The sequence below is a fragment of the Sceloporus occidentalis genome, unplaced genomic scaffold, assembly GCF_023333645.1.
Source record: "Sceloporus occidentalis isolate IW3139 unplaced genomic scaffold, rSceOcc1.0.p SCAF_9, whole genome shotgun sequence".
Taxonomy (NCBI): Eukaryota; Metazoa; Chordata; class Lepidosauria; order Squamata; family Phrynosomatidae; genus Sceloporus; species Sceloporus occidentalis.
In genome coordinates, this window is record NW_028316989.1 from 15,661,842 (window position 1) to 15,685,864 (window position 24,023).

General features: G+C 43.4%; 1 protein-coding gene across 3 annotated transcripts in view; it reads left to right on the plus strand.

Annotated features, from left to right (window-relative positions):
• Positions 1-260: 260 nt before the first annotated feature.
• Positions 261-24,023, plus strand: part of SORL1 (sortilin related receptor 1) — an 86,378-nt gene continuing 62,615 nt past the window's right edge. For all 3 annotated transcript variants that reach the window (XM_089537365.1, XM_089537366.1, XM_089537367.1), the window contains exons 1-4: positions 261-528; positions 18,915-19,031; positions 20,080-20,205; positions 23,145-23,306. In XM_089537365.1, coding sequence (XP_089393491.1) covers positions 487-528; positions 18,915-19,031; positions 20,080-20,205; positions 23,145-23,306 — 447 coding nt within the window. In that variant the 5' untranslated portion in view covers positions 261-486. The remainder of the gene's footprint in view (positions 529-18,914; positions 19,032-20,079; positions 20,206-23,144; positions 23,307-24,023) is intronic.

Genomic DNA, 24,023 nt, shown 5'->3' on the forward strand with positions numbered 1-24,023 from the left:
ATGCCTCCCTATAAAGGCCAGGCTTCTCCAGTGATGCCTAGTGGGGGGCAGATGCGGAACATCTGGCGCTGGGAGGCGGCGCATCTGGCTCAGCCCCAGGAGCCCGATCCCTGCGAGCAGGGGCCGGATCCGTCCTCCTCCTCCTTCCTTCTTGGCTGCGCATTCTCTCCAAGCGGCGGCGCCCTTCCCTCGCAGCCGATGCTGCTGCTCTTCTGCTGCTGCTGCTGCTACTGCTCTTGTGCTGCAAAGGCGAGGAACATGGCGCCAGGCGGGCGACGCTGCCTGGCTTCCCGGGGACCCCCGTCCTCTCTGGGGCTCCTGCTGCTGGCCTTCCTCCTGGCAGGGAGCCCGGGGCCGGCTTCCTCCCAGCCCAGCCTGGCCTTGGCCCCAGGAGCCCCCAGGGCCCAGGATCGGGGCTTTGCGGTGCTGGAGGGGGGTCCCCGGCGTCCCAAGAGGAGCCCAGCCCCAGAGAAGGAGGAGAGGAAGATGCAGCAGCAGCCCCAGGAGCCCCTCCAGGTCTACGGCCAGGTGAGCACACCTGCCCCGCTCCAGCCCAGATGCCAACCCACCTCCCCCCCCCCCCAAATTTGGCCATTTTGCACCCTTTCAAGGTTGCAAGTCCTCCATTGGCCTCCCCTGACACCTCCACCCCCCAAATTGTGCCCCTGGAGCTGCCCCAAAGGTTGCCCCCCCAAAAATTTGGGAGACTGATCCTCCAATGGTGCCAGGCTGCAAGCCCAGGTTGCCAGCTGACTTCCTGGAAAGGTTGCCAGCTGACTCCCCCTCCCTCCCCTCCCTCAAGGTTGCAACCGACCCCCCCCACCCCACCCAATTGGGCAAATTGAGCCCACCGACCTCCCCCAAGTGTTGCCAACTGACCCCCCCCCCAATTTTTTGGGATCAAACTGGTCCCTAAATGTAGCCCATCGACCTCCCCTAAGGGTTGCAACCCTCCCCTCCAACTTGGCAGTCTGACCCCCAAATGCTGCCAACCGACCTCCTCAAAATTTGGCAGACCGACCCCCAAGTATTGCCAACTGACCTCCCCTAAAGGTTGCAAACCCCCCCCCCCCCAAATTTAGCAAACCGACCTTCCCTAAATTTGGCAAACTGACCCCTAAAGGTTGCAAACCAACCTCCTCTAAATGTTACAACCGCCCCATTGGCAATCTGACCCCCCCCATCGTTGCCAACTGACCCCCCCAAATTTGGCAAACTGACTTCCAAATTTAGCAAATGACCTCCCCCAAATGTTGCCAATCCACCTTCTCTAAATTAGGCAAACTGACTCCTGAATGTTGCAACAAAGCAGTGTTGCAAACCGACCTTCTCTAAATGTTGCCAACTGACCTCACCTAAAGGTTGCAAACACTCCTCCCTCAAATTGGGCAAACTGCCCCCCAAATGCTGCCAACTGACCTCCCCTAAAAATGTGGCCAACCGACCTCCCCATAATGTTGCAAAGCCACCTTCAACAGCGGCCCAGGCTCTTCTGAATTTTTGCAAAGGGATCCCAAGCTTCACTTGAGTTTATCTTTCAGGTTCTGAAAGCACTGGATGGCATTTGGACAGGGAGGGAGGGGGCTTCTCAGGAAGGGTCCTTTTAAGGTCTTGGTGGATAATTTTTTTTTGGGGGGGGGGCATCCTTTCACCACTTTCTCTGCCCCCTTCCCTTTGGAAATAGACCATTTCTAATAGCCTTTGGTGTTGAGGATGGAGGCTTCAGTCCTCCATCTGAGCTTGTTTTCCTCAATCTCTTTGGAGCTCTGTGCTTATTTCAGGTGGGGTGACTTTCAGTTACCCCTGCTTTTCTTTTCTTTCTCTCCTTTCCCTCCAAGGAGAGCCCTAGCTTGCCTTTCTAGGACTATTCAAACAATCTCACCATTTGGGGAATTGAAGGTAATAGTATGGTTGAGATTGCAGCCCAGGCAACTCCCAGGTTGGATTGCAAGGTGATAGTGATGGAGGGGATACAGGCTGCAAATGTTCCTGGACCAATCCTTCAGTGTCAAATGGACAAGGAAACAGTAGTGCAATGCAGAGAGAAGGCACCGCAGTGTTGTGGCTCAGACAGAGAGAGGTCCAGTTGGGCATCCTTGGCCCAAGCCACCAGCCATTTTTGTCTCCCCACTTTGGGTACTTGTTTTACTACAGTTTGCAAAGCTGAGATGGCAGCAGGTATGATCCTTTCTCCCTGGGAAGAGATCTGCTCTCTTTGAAAGACTTCTCCAAGTAAGTTTTTTGAGAAGGGGAGACCAAGGACCCAAACACACTGCAGAAATCACTCAGTTTGAGACCGCTAGGACTGCCCTGGCTCAATGCTAGGGAAGTGTAGGAACTGTAGTGTGGTGTGATGTTGCACCTTCTCTATCAGAAAGCTCTGTTGTCCCGAGACACTACGGCCTGTTACAGACTGCCAAAATAAAGCTGCTTCTGGTCTCTTTGGAGGTATGCTATTTAAATGATGCATGCATCTGAAGAATCTGGAAGCTGCACCAAAGCTGCACCCCAGTGCTTAGGAATGGAGTGTGGCTTTGGCGCAACCTCTGGACTCATATGACCCATGCATCATTTAAATAGCATACCTCCAAAGAGACCCGAAGCAGCTTTATTTTGGCAGTCTGTAACAGGCCTATAATTCCCAGAGTTCTCTAGCACTGAGTCAGGGCAGTTCCAGCAGTCCCAAATGGGATGATTTCTGCAGTGTGTTTGGGACCCAAGGTTCAGAGATGCATTTTGGCAAAGAGATCTGTGAGAAGGTGCACAATCATTCCAGATTGGTGAGGATCTGTAAAAAAAACTTGCAAGATTTGTGAGCCTCTGTGAACTAAGTTAATGGGGTCCAGAAACATCGTTCGGTAGACTTTGTTGAATGCGTCTGGCCTTGTTGTTGTGTGGCTTCAACTTGGTTCCAACTTACAGCAACACTTAATACAAAAATGGGGGTTTGCCATGGCTGCCTTCTGAGGCTGAGATTGTGTGATTTACCAAGTTGCCCAGTGGGTTTCCATGGATGAGCAGGGATTTGAACCCTGGTCTCCAGAGTTGTAGTTGAACACTCAAACCACTATACCTCACTAGCTCTCTATTTCTGGCCTGCAAGGGGGGAAAACTAAAAAAAAAAAAGCCCAACTTTTTACAAAGCTTACTTTTTAAATGGCTTAAAGCTGATTCTTCCTCACCTTTAGGTGAGTGGTTTTTTTTTACAAGGCTGCTCTAGATCTTTTTGTTTTTACTGGTAGGTTACTATTCTCTCAAGGCCTTCAAATCTGCGTGGCACATGCTCAGAGTGTTGGATTAGGACTCTGAAGACCAGGGTTCGAATCCCAGCTTGGCCATGAAACCACTGGGTGACCTTGGGCAAGTCACACGCTCTCAGCCTCAAAGGGAGGCAAGGGCAAACCTCCTCTGAACAAATCTCACCAAGAAAACCCCAAAATGGCTTTGCCTTAGGATCGCCGTAAATCGGAAATGACTTGAAAGCATGCAGCAGCAACAACAGTTTCAAATCTGACCTTAACTCTTCCGCTCAGTTGTGAGTGCTTGGTAGCTTTTGGTACTTCTTTACTGACACAGACATGACAAGTTGTGAATGACTGTAAGTCAGGCATCAAATGTGTGGTAGAACTCCACTTGAAACCCTTGTCTATATAGGTCAGGGATCTATAATGTAGGAGAAAACCCTTTGACATAGCAGCTCCCGAATCTTCTTTGGGTACTTGTCTTACTATTTGCAAACCTGAGATGGCAGCAGGTATGACCCTATGGATCCCTGGGGAGAGACCATCTCCTTTCAAAGGTTTTTGGCTACCCCTCTTTCCCTGAAGAAGGTTCATTTCTTGTGTCCTCTACACTCCAGAATCTCTTCAGTGCATCAAGTGGGACACCGGATGTAAGTGCTCTTCGAAGGTTTGATATCTTTATGTCAGAGATGGGAATCCTCTGGCCCTCCAGATGTTGTGGGACTGCAACTCCCAGTAGTCCTAGGCCACTGTCCTGTTGTTGTGGTGTGATGATGGCAGGCAGAGAAAGGGCAGGGGAGCAGCAATGAAGGAAGAAATGGAGAAGTACATTCCTTAGAGATGGCAAACATCCTGTACATGACTTATGTGCTCATAAGGGCAGCTTATGCACATTGTTGTTGTTGTGCCTTCAAGTTGTTTCTGACTTGCGGCAACCCTATCAAGGGGGATTTCTTGGCAAGATTTGTTCCCAGCATTCCTCACCAGTGACTATGCTGAGCTTCAGAAATAATTTCTCTGAAGATGCCAGCCACAGATGCTGGCGAAACATCAGGAATAAACTCCTGTAGAACCTGGTCGCATAGCCCAAAACACCCACAAAAAACTATGGATGCTGGTTGTGAAAGCCTTCGACTTCACATTTTCTCTTCTGTCTTGTTTCATAAGTGTCCAAGGTGGCTGACATCACAGACATTTTAAAATGACATTCAGCCATTTGAATATTTAAACAGCAGAATTTAGGAATTGCCAGGCTTCAGGTGAAGAAACAATGACCAGCTTTAAAAAGCAAGGGAATTTAGCCTTGCATTTCATAAAGGAGGCAAAGATACATTTTGACTTGGTAGCTTAACAGTAGTGAGTGGATTGTCTTGGGACAGTGAGTTCCACAGTCTTATGTGTTTAAGAAAAATGAGCTTTTCCCATGTTCCTATCAACCATTTTTCTGGTAGTGGAATATAAAATAAGATTTTTGCTGGCTTCCAAAGTAGTTGAACTGACACGTTCGTGGTAGATATATTTGCAAAATGGTGTTGCACTTTGTCGTGATGTTTTGAGTGGGCTAGGATTCTGGGAGATTAGGGTACAAATCCTTGCTCAGAATCCCAGTGAACTTAGGCAAGTAACACACTCTCAACCTTAGAGGAAGCCAATGGCAAGCCCCCTTTGAACAGATCTTGCTGAGAAAACCATATGATTGGATTGCCATGAGTTGGAGTTCACTTGAGGCCATGGAACAACCTTGTAGCATTATATCATTGCATCCTATCTAGCTGGATTTGTGGGACCCTGTGAGTTTATGCTCTTCGTTTCTTGTGGTTTAGTACCGTGGCATCATATTCCGTACTTGGAATGTGGCTGCCTTGTTAGACTCATGTATTCTTTAATTCTCTGAACAAGGTTATTTCTGAGTATGTTATGAGTTGCAGAAATAAAGGTCAGGTCATTTTTAACCAACATGTGTTTATTCTTCTCTGTCTCTCTGCTCAGTGAAATTTGGCTTTTGATTGTACAGATATGTCTACCCCTTTTGAATTTTGTTATAAACAGAGAAATAACTGGGATCAGTTAAAGGGGAGAGTTTTTGTGGAGTCTGGGAAAGAGCCGGACAATGATATTTTGCATTCTGAGGCAGAAGGGCAAATCATGCCCTCCCCAAATCTACTTAAATGAAAATGCGTTGTATCCAAAGCCTGCCAAGTTATTTTGGCTCATGTGGCAGAAGGTTTTGTGGGCAACTTTCCCCATCCCTGGCATCATCATCAAACATTATCATAACTGTAATAGGAAAGCAAACAAGGAACAATTTGCTGCCTTTCGTGACATCCAAAGTCCACTGTCTGGGGCAGCCACATGACTTTGCCTACTTGTAGGTCTGGCATGAAGGGGAGGAGGCCTTGGCTTGAAGGCTTCAATCGCAAACAAGCTACTTCGTTTTGCAAAGGGATCTTGTATCATCTTTGAGGCCAGCTTAACAAAATATGTTGTAATATAAACTTTCCTAGATATGGTCTGCTTCCTCTGATGCATAGAGTGAATACTTGAAGAAGTCGACCAAATCTACAAAAGGTTTTGCTGCAACTTCTTATGCTCAGTTAGTCTCAAAGGTGTGACAAGATCCCTTTGAATACTGATATTCCAGATTAAAATGGCTAAAAACTTGTACAGACACGCCATTAAGGGCATCCTGGGGGCAAAGTGGGGGCATGGCATCTGCACGACACATGCCCCGCCCCCGCCCCCAGGCTGGCATGTTGTCATGCTCCACGCCACATGGCAGGTGGTATCATGCTGCCCCTCTGGTGCTGCATCCAGATGAAGCAGTGCTAAAGGAGCATAGAGAAGCAGCAGTGCCAGTGGCTATGGTGCCATTTCCGTGGTGCAGAAAGGAACTGCTTTTTGTGTCTCCTTTTTGTGCGGTTGCCACGAGCCTGATCTAGCGCTAAAAGGGGCGGTCTGTACAGCCCCTAGGTCTCTGAAAACTATTTCCTGTTTCTCTACCATTCTCATGATGATAAAGTTGATTCCTTAATACCATAGACTTTAAAAGAAGGAACCAGTGCTTCATTGTCATGGAATAAATATCATTACTGGAAGCTGAGAGTCAACTTCATCGTTGATTTCTCAGTGCTTGATGTAGCACAGGATTGAGCAAGAAGCCTAAAAAAAGAACCAGCACTTTAATACCATGACATAAATACTCAGTCTGGAAGCTGGGAATCTATTTCATAGCCACCTTACGTTCCCCTCTTTCTGCACGTTGCTGATTGTGTGGCTTGTCCATGCTCTGCATTCCCACAAGAAGTGTGCCTGCACTACTTTTCTCTGGTGTGGCCCTATCCTCTGGAATAGTAGGATTTGTAGTTCGGGCGAAATTCTCCAGATTCTCTCCTAGACAGCATTAGTTCACTTCCCTGAGCTTCAGCACTAAGCTCTCCAGCAGAGAACTGGGGGAAAAGAAAAGAGATTGCACTTAGACTTTAGAAGAACTTTCTGTACTGAAAGAACTCTTCGACCGTGTAATAGACTGCCTCAGAGGCAGGTGGACTTTCTTTTTTTTAGGAAGTCTTTAAATGAGTTGGATGAGCATTGTTCAGGAGTATTTTAGTTTTTTAGTCCTGTATGGGAATGGATTGGACTATATGGCCCTTGCGGTCCCATCCAACTCTGATTTTACGATTCTAATTTTTAAGTACCTCCCCAAACAACGAACCCCAGGATTATATTGGTAGATCCATCTCAGTTCAAAAGGTGTCACATTGCTATAACTCTGTAGTGTAAATGGACACATGAAGTGCCATTTCCCCCCAAGAGAAAACTTGTCTCAAGGTCTCTGCTCCATCTACCAGCCATGTTTCTTGGGTGGGAATTTTCACATCCCTTCCTGCTCCCTTTTTTGCATTTCCAAAAAGGCAGCAAAACCACTGAACCCTGGCAAAGTTGGTTGGGCACCATTGAATGCAGGGCTGCTTGGTCTTTATTTTCCTTCTTGCTTGCTCCGAATGGGACCAGATCAATGCACCGATTATGCAAGCTGAATTAGAAAGCTTATCTTTTGCAAGGAAGTATTTCACAACAGAAAACGCCCCACAGTCAAGTTACTGCTTGTAACAGATGTGGTTTGAGAAGTGAAAACAAATAAATTAAAACTGAAAACAGATAGGAGGGAGTTAATCTTTGAGACTCAAAATAAAAGCAAACTCTGGTTACAGTTTTGTACAGTGTATCCTCTTCTTATATGAATCTTAATAGGGATTGTTCCCTACACCCCAACTTCCTGGAAGCTATCTGTTTATCTGAATTGTGGCTGAGATCTATCTATCTATCTATCTATCTATCTATCTATCTATCTATCTATCTATCTATCTATCTATCTATCTCAAATGTGCTGCCAGTACTGTTTGGTTGTAGGGCATTTGTGTGATGCTGAAATGCCAAATACTTCCGCCAAGATCACCTGCAGACATTAGAGAAAGATTCATAGCCTTCCTCATCAATTGCTGATGTATCCGCACTGCAGGAATAATCCAGTTTGACACCACTTTAACTGCCAGGGCTCAGTGCTATGGAATTCTGGGAACTGTAGCTTATTGTGGCACCAGAACTCACTGACAGAGAAGGCTAAATGTCTCACAACACTACAGTTCCCAAGATTCCATAGCACTGAGCCATGGTGGTTAAAGTGGTTTCAAACTGGATTATTTCTGCAGTGCAGCTGCAGGCATAGTGATGATACCTTTATAATCCTTTTGATTGAATTAGTTTATTCTGGTTTGGGCTAACAGTTGGATGTGGGCCCAAGTGATTAATTTGCAATGAAAAGATATCTGTGTGCAAGAATATAGCATGGTTTTTATTTAAGTCATCTTTAAATTGTTTGGGAGGGCAATTTCCAGAGTGTAGTAAAAATCAATTTTTTGCATTTCATGTAAACTGCTGTTAATTTTAACCCCAAATCCTAACTTATCAACCGTTGGCTCTTCCCAAACCTCCCACAGTCAGACCATAACCTCTTTTTATTCCATTTTTCACATTGTGTGTTCTTTTTTGGCATCTCCTAAGAATGTCTTGATTTAGTAGGAATGTATTAACCATTAAACTTTTTTTCTTAGTTTAGATCATGTTTTTTCCTTTCCCCGCAGCTGTTCAAGAATCAGTAATTATGCAAAATTAGAGTTTTATAATCCTTAATTTCTTTATCCTTTATTGCTCCAGCCCTGCGGAGGCGATGTGTTATTTTAATTCTGCCGTATAGAAAACAGAGGCTGGAGAGGTAATGTCTTCTTGGTTGGTTGCCTACAAGGGATAGGATTGGAGGACACGGCCAGATACCTTCTAATAGTTAGATCCTGCAAGAAACAATTATTATTATTATTATTATTATTATTATTATTATTATGCTTTATTTATATAGTGCTGTAGAAATAGAAATTCTGTTATTCCCCCATCCCCCTTTTAAGACTACTGTGCATCTGAGTGCTAAAACAGCTAAGCATTTTCTTTCTCGTCTGTAGCTCTCTAAGCGGTTTTTGTGGCAAAATGCTTGTTGCAAAATGCTTGTTGTCCCATGCAACAGGTGTGTGTTGCAGGGGGGTAATGTAAAGATAACATGATCTTTTGAAATTGGCAGGAAATCTGTTTGTCCTTAAAAAAAATCCCATGTTGCTGTTTTGTGTTTCCTTCTTCCTCTGCTTCTATCCTCCGCTAGTACCAAGCCGACTGTAATTTCTGATCCTGTATCCTATTTTACCTCCCAGATTAGATGCAGCATTCTATTTTAGCAGTCAGATGCACACAGAGAAAAACAGGGAGGGATGCATCCCCTGATCAGACTGAGCCCAGAGGTCAAGCACTTATATACCGTGGATGGCAGAAGGCTAAATATGCCCTTAGTTCCCCCCCCCACACACACACACACTAGAAACAGTGAGATTTTTGACCCAATTCCATGCTGCTTTAATTGAAAATAAAACCTGCTGATTTAAAAGGCCTTATTCCCTCTCTCAGCCTCAGAGGAAAGAAAAGGCAAACCCCTTCTGAACAAATCTTGCCAAGAAACCCCCATAATAGGTTCGCCTTAGGGTTGCCATATGTGGAAATGACTTGAAGGCACACAACAACACCCCCTCTAAAGTAAGAGTGCCTAAATACCCCAAAGATACCAGATCCTGTCTGATCTTGGTTATTATTTGGATGGGTGACCACCAATACACCGCAGTGGCATAGTGTGTTTAGTGTTAGACTACGGCTCTATAGAGATCAGGGTTTCATTCCTGCTTGAGCATCAAACCCCATTGGGTTTGTGCAAACCACACTCTCTCAGCCTCAGAGGATGGTGATGGCAAGCCCCCCTGTGAAGAAACTTGCTGAGAAAACCCTATGATAGGTTCACTTTAGGGTCACCATAAGTCAAAAATGACTTGGAGGCACACAAATGACAACAAACTGTAGGTTATATTTCAGAGGAAGGAACTGGCAAGACCACCTCTGAGTATTCCTGGCCTAACTCCATGAAATTCATGGGGTCACCATAAATTGACAGGTGACTTAAACCACAGACACACACAACCACATGTGTGTGTGTGTGTGTGTGTGTGTGTAGGATTTAAGCTTTCGAAAGAGCATTTATTGCTGTTGGATTGTACTTGGTGTAGCTTTTTAACCAAGAACAGGTGAAATATTTGTGGCCGGCAAGGTGGCTTGAGCGTATATGGAGACCGTATATTACAATGAATGTGTGCGTGGTTGTGTGTGTATATTTGGCATGCATGCAGTTGCAATATTCTTTTCCTTTTTGGAGACTGCACCATACAGAGTAAGAAATAAGGGGCAGATTTGGGCTCGATGAAATCTGGTCCAAGATGTGACACTTAACTTCTCTCCTCCCTACCCCAAATTGGAATTAACAGCTGTCATTTACTTTGAAGGCTGGTTAGATGGAAGGGATGCACTTCCCAGACTTCGTAAAAATTTATTTTTGGGTGACAACTGCCAGAATCCCTTGCTCAGGCTGGCAGTTGTAAAAAAATGATGTTTTATGATGTAAAAAGTAATGTTTTCTAGGCTCCGGTTCTTGCACACATTTGCACGAAGTCTTAACAGGCCTTGTGCATCTGATGACCTCCTTATCTGGGGTGAAGATCAGGCTTATCTCTGACCGCCTGTAATCTAGCCTTATTTCCCCCCATGTAAGTAAAACTGTGTGGTCTGGCAGAGATGTAATCTTCTTGATTTCCCGATGATTGCTGTTGGAAGTTGGCGATAGCGCTTGGAAAATTGACCTCCTTTATAACTCGCAGAAGCTCTGTTGCTCAGAGTCATAGTAAAAACAGGTCAATTTCTCCAAGCTCAGGTATGTTTTTTTCCCTCACCATCCCCTCTGTTGCATGAATTCACCACCCACTGGACCATCTGTGGTTTTCTCTGAGTATTATTGCTTAAGATCTGTGCCGGCGTGAGTTGTGGTTAAGGATGTGGAGGCCCTGATCTGAAACTTGGGTTTGGAATATTTGAAAGACTTTTGTGCCTGGCATTTCAAGGTTAATGCAAGCAGCCTGCTTTAGAAGAGACAGAATGCAACTGAAAATCAAACCAGACCAGAAACCAATGTGAAGTCGAAGGCTTTCATGGCCGGCATGCATAGTTTTCTTATGGGTTTTTCGGGCTATGTGGCCATGTTCTAGAAGAGTTTATTCCTGACGTTTTGCCAGCATCTGAAGATGCCAGACACAGATGCGGGCAAAACATCAAGAATAAACTCTTCTAGAACATGGCCACATAGCCCGAAAAACCCACAAAATAAAACCGAAACCATTTAAAGCCATCCAAATCATTCAGAGCCATTTAGCAAATAAAAAAGTACAAGGAGCGGGGGGGGGGGGGTCCATGTTTTAACAAAGAGGAAATGCAGAACTGGATGCTTAGAAGATTGATTAAAAGCTTGGGTACATCCTCACTTTACTGAGATGTTGATGCACTCTTCAGAAGCAAGCTTCATATCTGTACTCTGGCTTCTGATTCTTATTGTAAGAAAACCTACATATCTGTCTATCCAGCAAGTCACATGCTCTTAACCTCAGGGGAAGGCAATGGCAAACCTCCTCTGAATAAATCTTGCCAAGGAAACCCAATACTAGGTTCACCTTAGGGGTGCCATAAGTCAGAAACAACTTGAAGGTACACAGAGAGAGAATTAGATCTTGGCTCACTGAGAGCTTCCACTTAGACCATTGTGGCATCAGCTGTGAAATTTCTACTTATTATGACACTTGCCACCAAAAGTGGGGACCTCTGTGGATCCCACCACCCAAATCACTGGTGCTACCACAGACACTATGTGTTGGGCACAACCAGTAGCACTGTTGCAACATTCATAGAGGCACTGGTGTATAATACAACAACAACAAGCAGCAGCAGCAACAATGATCAAATAGAACTAAGACATAGAGTTACAGGTTACTTTTTTGATTCATGTAAATTCTAATTGTCTCTACTTATTTTTTGTTGTTGCTGTGTGCTATCAGGTCATTTCTGACTTATGGCGGCCCTAAGGACACCCTATCATGGGGTTTTCTTGGCAAGATTTGTTCAGAGGAGGTTTGCTATTGCCTTCCTCTGGGGCTGAGAGTATGTGACTTGCACAAGGTCACCCAATGGATTTCATGGCTGAGTGGGGAATTGAACCCTGGTCTCCAGGGTATTGTAGTCCAATACTCAAATCAATAAGTCACTTTCTCTACTTCTTTTTTCCTATCTCCTCATAATACTATCCAAACCTAACTAACAGTCCCAAGTCCAACTAAATCCCTATTTTCCCCTATAATTAATTGAGATCTCTCTTTCTGAGTGTCATATAGACCAACTTTTAAGACATTCAAACCAATCACTGGTCACTTCCAGCATTTCATGCTGTCATGTCTTCCCAATAGATACATAGAATCACAGAGTTGGCAAGATGGCTTGATACGCCATTGAGTCTAATGCAGGATCTGCAGCTAGAGCAGTGATTCCCAAACTTTGGTGTTCCAGATGTTTTTCACTTCAGCTCTCAGAATTCCTGTTAGTTAAACTGGCTAGGGCATAACCATACTTCAGCCTTAATTTATCTAATAACCACATTTTACAATAGTTCATAAGATCACATTGTCCCCTCTCCTGTACAACATTAAAGTCTTGACAGAGCTTAGGAAAGTTATTTTCTTTGGACTGCAACTCTCAAAATCCTAGTGGATTCTAATCAGTTGTATGGGCGAGGGGGAGTCATGCTGGCTGGGAGATTTTGGGAGATGTAGTACAAAAACGGTTCTGGGGCCTCGGGGATGAGACAAGAGGAGATGTTCCCAGCTCAGTGTTGGACCTTGACAATCAGAATTTACTTGGGTTGGGTCTGGAAACATTGTTTAGGAGCGACCTCTCCTCCCTCCCACTTTGAACAAGAAGAGAAAAGCTACAGCGCAGTTGTTCAGATTCTGGATGGATTTGTTATGCAACACTGTATTTAGTATTTAGACTTTGGGCAGCAAGTGGATTAAATCTGTTAGTCTGGGAGAAAGTGGCCGAGGGCTGTAATTCCCGCAGTTGCTGGGGAGAACCAAATGATTGATAGTCCTGGGATGCTTTCTCCTTGCTTCAGGTCTCATTGGAGGAGTTCATCCCATACCTTTCTGTAGCCTATAAACACAGAAAGCTTGTATAATACTGAGCCAGATTATTGATCTCATATTATGGTGTAGTAGTGGCAGCATTCAAAGCTGTCGCTGTGTTAGTCTGGAGAATCAGTATACAAAGGGATCTTGTTGCACCTTTGAGACTAACCGAAAGAAAGAAGTTGGCAGCATGAGCTTTGGAGACTTGAACCTACTTTCTGAGATGCCACACCAACAACTTCTTTCCATATCATCAACTACTTTCTTTCAGTTAGTGTCAAAGGTGCTACAAGATCCCTGGGCTTTTTGTGTAAACCACTACACCAACATAGGACTAAATTGGAAAATCAAGTAGCTAAATACAGTTGAGATGTTATGGCCACTGGCTTAAATTGTTGTGAAATCATTGTTCTTCAAAAAGTGCTCTTTTAAACCAAATGGTTTTGGTTGAACTTACATTACCTGTTGCATTTGTTTTTGAAGGGCATTTCTTGCACTATAAAATAAAGGGACTGAAAAGAAGCAAGTGACACCGGATGCTGGTTTAACAATTAAGAATTTCAGATTAACAAACTGTTAAAGTAACAAATTTTGTAATCTCATTCTGCTGTAAGTATAGACCCTTGTTCATTACAGGCAAGAAGTGATTTATAAGATTTTCAAGGCAAAGATAAACCAGGGCTTGTCCAAATGATGAGGAAAAAGACATAAAATTGGCCATCGTGGGCTGTGGAGGTGGGGAAATAATGCAGCCAAATCTTTATTGACTCACTACAAAAAAAAAAAGGAAACTATGGGAGCCATTTACTGGATTTTTCGTTGTGTTGAAATCAGAGGGTGGAAAAGTTATTTTATGGGCTATAGCTCCCAGAATTAATGGGGCCGCTGCGGATATTTGCAGTTTACACAGTTTTGCAGTCGTTCTGCACCTGTAACCCCTGCAAATGTGAAAGGCTGACTGTACATCTGCTTTGTTTCATCACATACACTGGATGTGGGGAATATGTGACTCTCCAGACTACAACTCCCATAAACCCTCATTAGTTATGTTGGCTGGGCTGAAAGGAATGACAGTTCAACTCCTACTTAATGTTCCTCCATTCCTGCTATCTTTTAAGATATCTTATAAAAATGTTCTGAGGTGCTGACCTCAGGAAATCTGCTCTTCATGTCTCATTCCTCTGTTTTGTCCTCAGCAACTGTGCCACCAGAGGCATGATGATGGCAATGGCAATAATAATAATAATAATAAATAATAAATAATAAAAACTTTATTTATATACCGCCCTTCGAAACATCAGGGCGGTTTACAGCTATAATCATATACATCATATACATCCAACACAGATTAAAACAATACAATTAAAACAATAAAAGAACTTGTGCCGAGTCACAAACTACTAACGGGGGGGGGGGGGGGGAGAGGGGGGTCTCAGGGCAGAAAATCAGGGGTAAGCCTGCTTGAAGAAGAACGTTTTCAGCCCCTTCTTAAATTGGGCCAGGGAGGTTGCTGAACGGAGCTCGATGGGCAGCGAGTTCCAGAGAGTAGGGGCCGAGATGGAAAAGGCCCTTCTGGTGGTATTGACCAATCTGGCCTCCGGAACTCTTAACAGATGCTGCCCGGATCTGAGTGTGCAGGGCGGATTGTACAACAATCCGCCCCGCACAACAACAACAACAACAACAACAACAGCCTAGCTTGTAGGATTTTGATAAGGATTCCTAAGACAGGGCACATGAAATATTTTGAGCCCTTCAGCAATAGAGTCTAAATAAGTTCTTGGAGTAATTCAGTCTTAAGCAACTAATTCTTCTGTTTCTAATATCCCATTGGCTCTAGTTGTGCTTGGAAATAAGAGAAGAAGCCTTCTGGCCTGGATGGACAACATCTGTAGGCTACATGTGGCCTGAAGTTTGCCTTCCATGTTCTAAAGCATTGTAGAACTGCTTAGTATTAAAACCAATTTCTACAATATCTGTGAAAAGGCGAAGAGCTTAGACATATGGGGATGATGCTGTAGCAGGACATCATGGAGTGTTCAGGGTGGATTGCGGGGAAATTATCTACTCTGCAGTTGAGGATATGGTTAGGCTTTTGTAGCATGGTTTTGGCCCCAATACACCATGTGGAAGATGCAAGAAACAATGTGAACAGGATTATTGGTGGGTCTCTGATTTCTAGGCACTTAAGGCTAGAACCCAGCTGGCTAGTTGAGGACTGACAGAATCAGCCCTTACCCTTTGAATAAAGTCAGAAGGGAGTGAATAAAGCTGATGTGAAGACTGGAAAAACTACAGGAGTGCACTATTACAAATGCAGTGCAAATGATATTGCAGCTTCCTTATGTTTCTGCTTGCTTTTCACCTACTCCACCTGCCTGTATTCCATTGAACTACTATTATAAATGGTGGGTGTCCTCTCCTTTCCCCAAGGAGGCTGATCTTGCAAGTGGAAGTTCTAAGTGTTTGGGAAAAGGTGGTATCAAATTTCCAGTTGCTTGAGTTGCATACAGCGGAGTCAACATTGTCTGTAGCCAAGCACCTGGTGCCAACTTTTTCTTGCTTACTTAAGGGCGGTTCCATTAAGAAACTTGTTCTTGGGGGCATCTGAGTTCCTTGTGTTGTCTTAGTCACAAACAGGTGATTGATTTGCAGCTGAGTGCAGGTAGCTCAGGTATGCCGAATTCCACCTGGGGCGATGTATAAATGCTGGGTGGTGCTAAAGCTTCATTCTGTTGGCAGGATTTTGGCAGCTTCCTTTCGTAACTTCGTACGCTACTGTGTGTGAGAGAGAGATGGGCGAGAATTTCCTTTGTTTTTTGTTAAGAATTTTGCAAAATCCACACATTTTGTCATGTGTGTGTAGGAAAGACTGTGAGGTTTAAAACATACAATGGAAGGGGAAACCATTTTCTTTGTCAGATCTTCTGACAAAGGAAAGATATTCTTTGTCAGAGGCTTTGCTTAGGGTCTCCATAAGTCAGAAGCAACTTGAAGGCACACAACAGTAAACAATACCTTAACTCAGAAACCCTCTAATCTTCCCCTCACTAGCTGTTTCTCAGTTTTTCTTTCAATTTCAGTGCCAGGAGAGTCACCTTTCAGCCTCTCCCTTTCTTAGTCTTCGGATTTCCTTGAGCCGGTGTTCAGCTTTGGTGTTGACCCGACACGACAGCAGCCGACCAGCTGGTATAGGATGTGTATCAGTGTTTGGATTCTTATCTTCTCCCTCTTTATTTGCTTAAGACAGGCAAGCTGGTATATCGCCACAAGAATGTCTAGGATGTTGTTATTATTTTTTAATGGACAAGGTTCTTCATAAATAAATTAAGAACTAGAATCAGTGAGACGGAAGACACCTTAAAGTGATGTGTCTTTGAAATGACAGAATATGGTCACTACAGGGTTAGCTGGTTTAAACCTTTAAACCTTTATATATCACTCCTAGTTTTTTAATTCATTATTTTTATTTAAGGTCTGGCTCTTATTGCTATTTTCCAACCCTCTTAGTGGAACAAATTTTTTAACAATAACAGTTTATCGGCGGTTGTACATTGTTAGACCAACATCCAGGATCAGTTGTGTCTTTTCAATCCCTTTATATTATAGTGCAAAGAATGCCATTGGGAAGCACATCCTTCATGTACCATCAGTTCAATATTTTGGATTTTGAAATTCCAGATAAGAGAGACTCAACATGTGCTGATATCTTTTTCTTAGGACAAAGAGGGCCACAGACTTGAAGTATTAGTGCTGGCGTATGGTTTTGAATTAAAATGAAATGGCATGAGGCTGAATCTCTTCTGTCCCTATTTCCATGCCAGTCTTCGTCTTCAGATTGCAGTCTCAGCAAATGCATCTCTGTTTTATTTTTTATGCTCCCCACCGTTACATCCTCACCCTGTTCTTAAAATATTCCTTGCTTGTTCCCAAACATTGCAAGTGTTTTTCTTTGTTCTCAAAACTGTCAATTTGTTGCCTCGGAAGGCCTTTCTGTTTGCTAGCTGTGCCCTGATCTGAGTTGCTTTTTTTGGGCTGCTGAGACCTCCGATGAAATCCTTTTGCACTGAGAGCCATTTTAATGGTGGAAGGCACCATGGCTGGAACACAGGGCTTGGGTGTGGGAATCATCCCAACTTTCAAATCCCCAGTCGGTTGTTAAAACTTACTGGGTGGCCTTGGCAAGAGACATCCATTCTTGTCTGGCCTGATGGCACTGTGACATGAGGCTGAAATGCTGCCCTGAGCTGCTTGAAGGAAAGATGGGAGGCAAAATATCTGAGGCTGCTTGGATAGTACGTGATGCAATAGCCTGAAATGCTTGGATGGGAGATACTATGAAGGCCACCATTAAATTAATGCACTGGTGGGTACTCAGGGTGACCAGCTATCCTCCCTTTCCAGGACATGCCCTACATTTCAATCTTCTCTCCAGGAGGAATTTCAAATTGTGCTAATTTTAAAATTTCTCTGGCAGTCCTAGAATTCATGAGTGCGCCATGCAGACCTAAACTTCATTTCTCATTACACCTTGATTGCAGCTTTTCGGAGGAGAGCAAAGCTGAGCGTCAAAAGACTCTCCGTGGGGTTTTGCTTGTTTTGATGTAACCCGAACAGGCAATGGTATTCCCTGTGGGCTTGTTCTCACAATCTCTAGCTGCAGCGTATCTTTCCCCAAAAGCTGTTCAGCTTTGATTCGGGGTTTCTTTTCTTCCGTAATGTTTGGAGTGTTTAACATGCATTAATACCTGAGCCACTTCTAGGGAGCGTAGGTGTTCGGCATCAGTTTTTTAATGAATAAGGAATGAAGTGATCGACGGAGGAAGGGCTTCTTCCAGCAGTGCCGAAGCTGGAAATAAAGACTTCTTCAGGGAAGCTGAGTTTGACCCTTTCCTACTGTGACAGTTCTTCCACATCATGTACCAAGCAGACTCACGGTTGCCCTAGGGGAGATTGTCCCTGTCTCCTGATGCAGAACTATTGATGAATAGGTCCCAGGAATGGAGTGGATGGACGCCAGAGACCTGGAGAAGTGCAATGATAAATGCAAGAGAGAGAAACCAGCTATTCTGTGTGCATTTTAATCCCAGGAAGCTGAAGCTTCTGGGACAATGCCGGATTATGTTTTTTCCCCTTTGTGAACCAAGCTGTATTATTCTCTCTGAACTGTTAGCTTGTGTGTGCCAGCTGTACCCTTCCCTGGATTTTTGTTTTTGAAAAGTCTAACCACAGCCAGTATTTATTGGACTATGGCTCCGGAGACCAGGGTTTGATTCCCAGCTCAGCCATCAAAGCCATTGGGTGACCATGGGCAAGTCACACACTCTCAGCCCCAGAAAACCCCATGATACGTTCATCTTAGGGGTGGCATAAGTTGGAAACGACTTGAAGGCACACGCACACAACAATAATAGAAATCACATGGCAGTTTATTTAGCTTTTGAATTAATAGCAGCATCAACACTGGGAGGATAGTAAAGGACGGCTAGAGAAACACAAACATTTAGTGTCAGCAACATGTCTGTAATAATGCAATTAAATTTGTGCTGGGGAAAAAACACAATCCTACTGTAGCACCTTTACTATCCTTCCAGTGTTGATGGTGCTATTAATTCAAAAGCTCAATACTTGCTATGTGATTTCTATTGTTGTTGCTGTGTGTGTGCCTTCAGGTCGTTTCAAATCGTTTCCAACTTATGCCAACTGTAGCTCTGTGTGCCTGTCTGCAACAGACAAGATAAATAGCAGCTGCCTTGAATCACTTAAGGAGTATCTCTGAACACAAAAACACAGAAAATAGGAGAGAGCAGGTAGTCACATCTCACCAATATGTTTTAAAAATATAGATTTATAGGTTTGGCTGCCCGACCAAAGGAAAAGTGGAGGCTGGTGTATTTGTTCAAATGGAACGAAGAAGCAAGCAAGACTGCTGTAGGGAACTTTCCTTGCTTTTCTTCTCTGCAGTTTGACACCGCTCACATCTTTTATCCTTCTAATAAGGTTCCTTCTCTGCTTTCCTTCCCCGCAGGTTAGCCTGAATGATTCCCACAACCAGATGGTGGTGCATTGGGCTGGAGAGAAGAGTAATGTGATTGTGGCCCTGGCTCGGGATAGTTTAGCCTTGATGGGTCCCAAGTTAAGCGATGTAAGTATTTCCAAGGCATGATTTATTTTCCTTATGTCTTTACTTTTAATTTCAAGGAGGAAGATGTAGTTGTGAATCAAGTGGTAGCTCATTTATTACTCGACAGTGAGTAACATTGCTGCTGTATTTTGCAGTTCAAGCAAGGGAAAAGCAGCTCCCTGATGACACTCTAAAAATGATATTTACTGTATAGAGGTTTGGCAGGAAATTCGAATTCTCAAGAACGTATTTAAAAAATATAATTGAATGTTACTCCTCCTAGAAAAGATGTTTTATTCCCTGTAGTCCTTTCTCTGGGAATGCCACCTGTATGATCACTAACCAGGAACAATTGTATTCCAGGGAATGATCCCAATATGCCCAGGAGCTGGCAGTATATACTGTACTATGGACCTGGAGCCAGGAATTATGCAGCCCTCCTGATATTCTTGGACTGCAGCTCCCAGCACTCTTCAACATTAGCAGTGCAGTCTAGAAATCAAGGTTGCTTAGAAAGCAACTAAGCAAAAACCAATCCTATTCACAACAGCAGTGCAGTCAGTTCTCCATATCCACAGATTCTTTATCCACAGATTCAACTATCCATGGCTTGAAAATGTTAAAAAAAAATAAATCCAATAAACAAACCTTGATCTTGCCAGTTTATATAGAAGACATAATTTTAAACTGTGCCATTGTATTTAATGGGACTTGAGCATCCACAGAGTTTGGTATCCATGGAAAGTCTTGGAACCAAACCCCAGCGGATAACAAGGGCCCGTTGTAAATTAAAAACGTTTTTTAACCACTTAAAATATAATTGTGAAAACAGAAGTAACAACACCCCTTCTTTTCAAAAGACTCTTCTTAAGCAACCAGTTTAAAAGCATTTCTGAAGTCTTTGCTTGTAGATCAGAGAAAGGACCAGCTGAACCTCTTGTGGAAGGGAGTCCTACAGGCTGGGAGCAAATGATCAATTCTTAGGAAGGTTTCCTTTTTTTAATGCTGTGAGAGGCTGAGAAACCAACCTTCTTTATTGTTTGTAACAGCAGCATTTCTCCCTTGCTAGGTTTACGTGTCTTATGACTATGGGAAGGCGTTTAAAAAGATATCAGAGAAGTTCAACTTTGGTCCAGGGAATACCAGCCAAGCCGTGATCGCTCAGTTCTACCATAGCCCAGCTGACAATAAAAGGGTAAGGAATGAAAATAATAATAAGAAGGAAAGAACCAAATAATTTATGCACCCAAATTCTGTTTGTTAAGAAGATTTATACACTTGCCCTCTGAATATTTGTCAGTTTCGTTTGGGTGTTGAAACTTGGGTCGGGTTGACACTTTTGCTGGAGAAAAACTATTTGATGCCAATATAATTGGTTTGCTTCCTTTTCCCCAAACGGAGGCTGCTTTCTTCCTCTTAGATTTTGCTTCCCTCCTTGTTTGCAGTGGATCAAGTGGGTGATCTCATTCAGTGAGATCATGACAGATTGTTGATAGGAAGCTGAATAATGACTTCACATTTAATGCGAAGATGTTACCAAATGTCAGGGAAGCATCTTCTGGTGCTGTTGCTTTGGGTGCTTTGCTGGAATATTAATTGCTCTTGGATCACTGGTTTTGCTGATGGTTAGATGGCTACTGCTGATGGTGTTATTTTGTTATGACATGCTTTCAGATTTTTTTATTCTTGGAATGGCCTTAAGCACTGAATGAACAAGAAAGGAGAATATATATATATATATATATATATGTAGAGTGATGGAGAATCAGACTTCACTTTGTCACAAATGCAGTTTTCTTTATACAAGTAGTTCAGAATTATGTTCATTCTTTAAGTAGATTAGTTATGGTCAAGGATCTGGAAAAGTTTCTTATGGGTAAAAGTTACCGTTTCCACACCTTGTACCAGCATCCTGTGTCCATGCTGTGGGAGATGGAGTGTGGGAGTTGTAGTCCAACTCCTCCCCCCAGTTTTGACCCAGTGCTTTGAGTTATTATACCCATTTTACAGATGCGTTGAATAGCATACATGTTAGGTGAGTTGGTCACATTCACCCCTCCCATGAAAGGGGGTTCTATTAGCAAAATGTAATGCTATTTTAAACAGCTCTACAAGTTTTTCTTCTTCAAAACCTGGTTTCATTAGCACAGAGTTCCTGCCATATATTTAGAGCAAACCAAAAGAGGCCTGCGGGTACCTCAGACAGGCAAAACAATACGACTCAACAATAACCGAACAGACGTTTGATTAATATTAACGGGTTCATGCAGCCGAGGGAAATATGTGTGTCTCCTGAGGATTATGAACTGCATTTGATCAGGACAACTGATGAATTAATTTCTAAGGGGCAAAAACACGCACACAAAAACAATCCAGATTGGAAAATAAAAGTCTCTCATCCATTAATTTTTAATTTTTCTTACAGGGGAAAAAAAAGCCAAGGCTTGGTGTTTGTTTGCGGTGGCAGATGTGTACCACACAGCTGTGATTCCTAAACCATTAGCTGTTGTGGGGCCCAAGCAAAGCTGAAATGTGTCTTGCAGAAATTCAAATGCATCATTTCTAACCTCCTCCTCTCAGTGTCCCTTGAAAAGGGGAAGTTCTGCACAATGCTATCTCTTCTGCCATTGGCATAGAGTCCTAAGGCAAATGCAGATAGTCCAGGGGTTATCTGTGCCATTTTCTCTCATCCTCTGGACTCACCATTTTTGGTGAAACAGAAAGTGACCCAGAAATCCTTTCCAGTTTTCCACAAATATAATTTTAGACATTAAAAGATGTGTGCATGTCAGGAAACAGATGGCATCCAGTGGAAGAACTGGCCCTGCAGGAGTTCTCTGCAGTTCTGATTCTGTACCTTTATTGAATTTATTGTTAATGAAGGTAGGTGCCACAACAAACTACAAATCCCAGGATTCCATAGGATGGAACCATGAAGTGGTGTCAAACTGCAGTAATTCTGCAGCAGCCCTAGATGTGATCTGTTTCTTAAGAGGAACGTTAAGGATGCTCTGGGTTCATGCAACAAGTGACAGTATGGTAGAATAACAGAAAAATCACCATTGCTGGTGACATCCTATCTTCAAATTGAACCCTGAGTATGTTGGAAAAAAGAGAGGCTGAAAGGTACCAGTAAGCCCCATTAACTGATGTATTCAGCCTTAATGAATAATGCGAATTGTTCCATGGATATGATTTATGATATGGTAGTGGTGGAAAGGAATGGGAGAGAGAGCAGACTGGCCAGCAAAACAGAAATAATACAGTGTCATAACAAAATGTTCTAACCTTTGCTTCAGAAACTCTGATAGGGATCAAAATGTACTGTAGTCCAAATGGCAGGTACAGAACAGAGTGGATGGGATATTCCAAAGTGTGACATTTTCAATATAATATTTCAGTGTCACACGGTTACAAGCAGAGAACATGTACAGTGTCCAGATAGTTAAATTGGGATGGGTACATATATGTTCATGTACAGACTGAGTTTCCTTTACCAGAATTTCAAAATATTCCAAAATTGTCGACACAGGTGACTGAGATAGTGACATCTTTGCTTTCTGATGGTTCAGTGTATGCAAATGACTCAATATTACTTCCAGTCGCTGTTTTGGTGAGCACTCGGGGGACTGTGGACCCTTGGCTCCTGTGTATTTGCCCAGCTTTGCTCCATATAATGGGATAGCTTAGCATGGTTATGAAAGACTCTCATGCAATAAAAAATTGCTCATGAGTCTGCATTTGGGTTTATAAAAATTGTCTATGAATTGCATAGTTGGCTCACACAGGGGAACAGTACAGTGCAGCCCAACAGACTTGGCCAGAATTCCTGGGCCAAAATGTTGGGCAGTATCCTACCCCTGACCAAGGACCCTCCACATGTTTTGGATTACAGATCCAGTCATCCCCACCCAATTGGCAGGAGATTTAGTGAGGTTGTCGTCCGAAAGATCCAAAATGCTCCTGACTGGGGACCCCCTTGGTTTGTGGTGTTTGCTGTGCAGGAGATTCTGATTGAGAAACCAATATTCCATTATGTAAATGTGACTTTTGATGGCTGAGTGATTCTGCTTTCTCTCCCACCTCTGGTTTCTTCCTCTCCTCTCCTCTCCTCTCCTCTCCTCTCCTCCCCAGTATATTTTTGTGGACGCCTACACGCAGTACCTCTGGCTCACGACCGACTTTTGCAAGACCGTTCAGGGTTTCCCGATTCCCTTCAAAGCCTCAGATCTCCTTTTGCACAGCCGGTTCCCAAACCTCGTCTTGGGCTTTGATAAGTCCCATCCCAACAAACAGGTGAGTACTGTGGCTCTCCTTGGATGGCTGAAAGTGACCGTGGATCCCTGCCAATGTTCTCCTTGGCAGGGTATACAATGTTCCATCCAAAAAGCACCTAGATAATCTTTTCCCTGTCTTCTGGACTTTTCCTGTACATGGCTTAGTTTGTCAGTTCTTTGGAGCAAAGAACCTGCCTTATTTTTTCCCTTTTAGCTTAGGCTTTACTGTATTTGGACAGTATCCCTGTAGACATAATAACAGCCAGAACGCAGGCACGTGTCAGTTACCAAAGCTTCTAACAAAGAAGCTTCTTTTCATAAAGACCTTTTATGCTCACTCCTCTTTTCTTCCTTGCCTTCTGTCTAGTGGAAAGCTTTTTAGCAGCTTCAGTATAGGGAGGAGGATGAAGGAGGGCTGGAGAAACACAGATTTTTGGTGTAGTATTACAGCTGTGAGTCTGTTATAAACAATGCAGTAAGATGGGAAAGAGAGGGATTCTACTCAATAGACAATTCTATTGTGGATGTGTGTACCTGCTCACAATAGGCAAAGTAAACAGCAGCTGCCTGGTTTTAATAACAGTAGTAGTAGTAGTAACAATAATAATAATTTCGTACCAGGCTCTCCCAGTGGATTGAGGTAGGGAACAACAACAGTCAACAGACAAAGATCAGTTAAAAAGACACATCAATAAAAAAGAACAAGCAAGATGTACACACATTAAAACAATTTGAA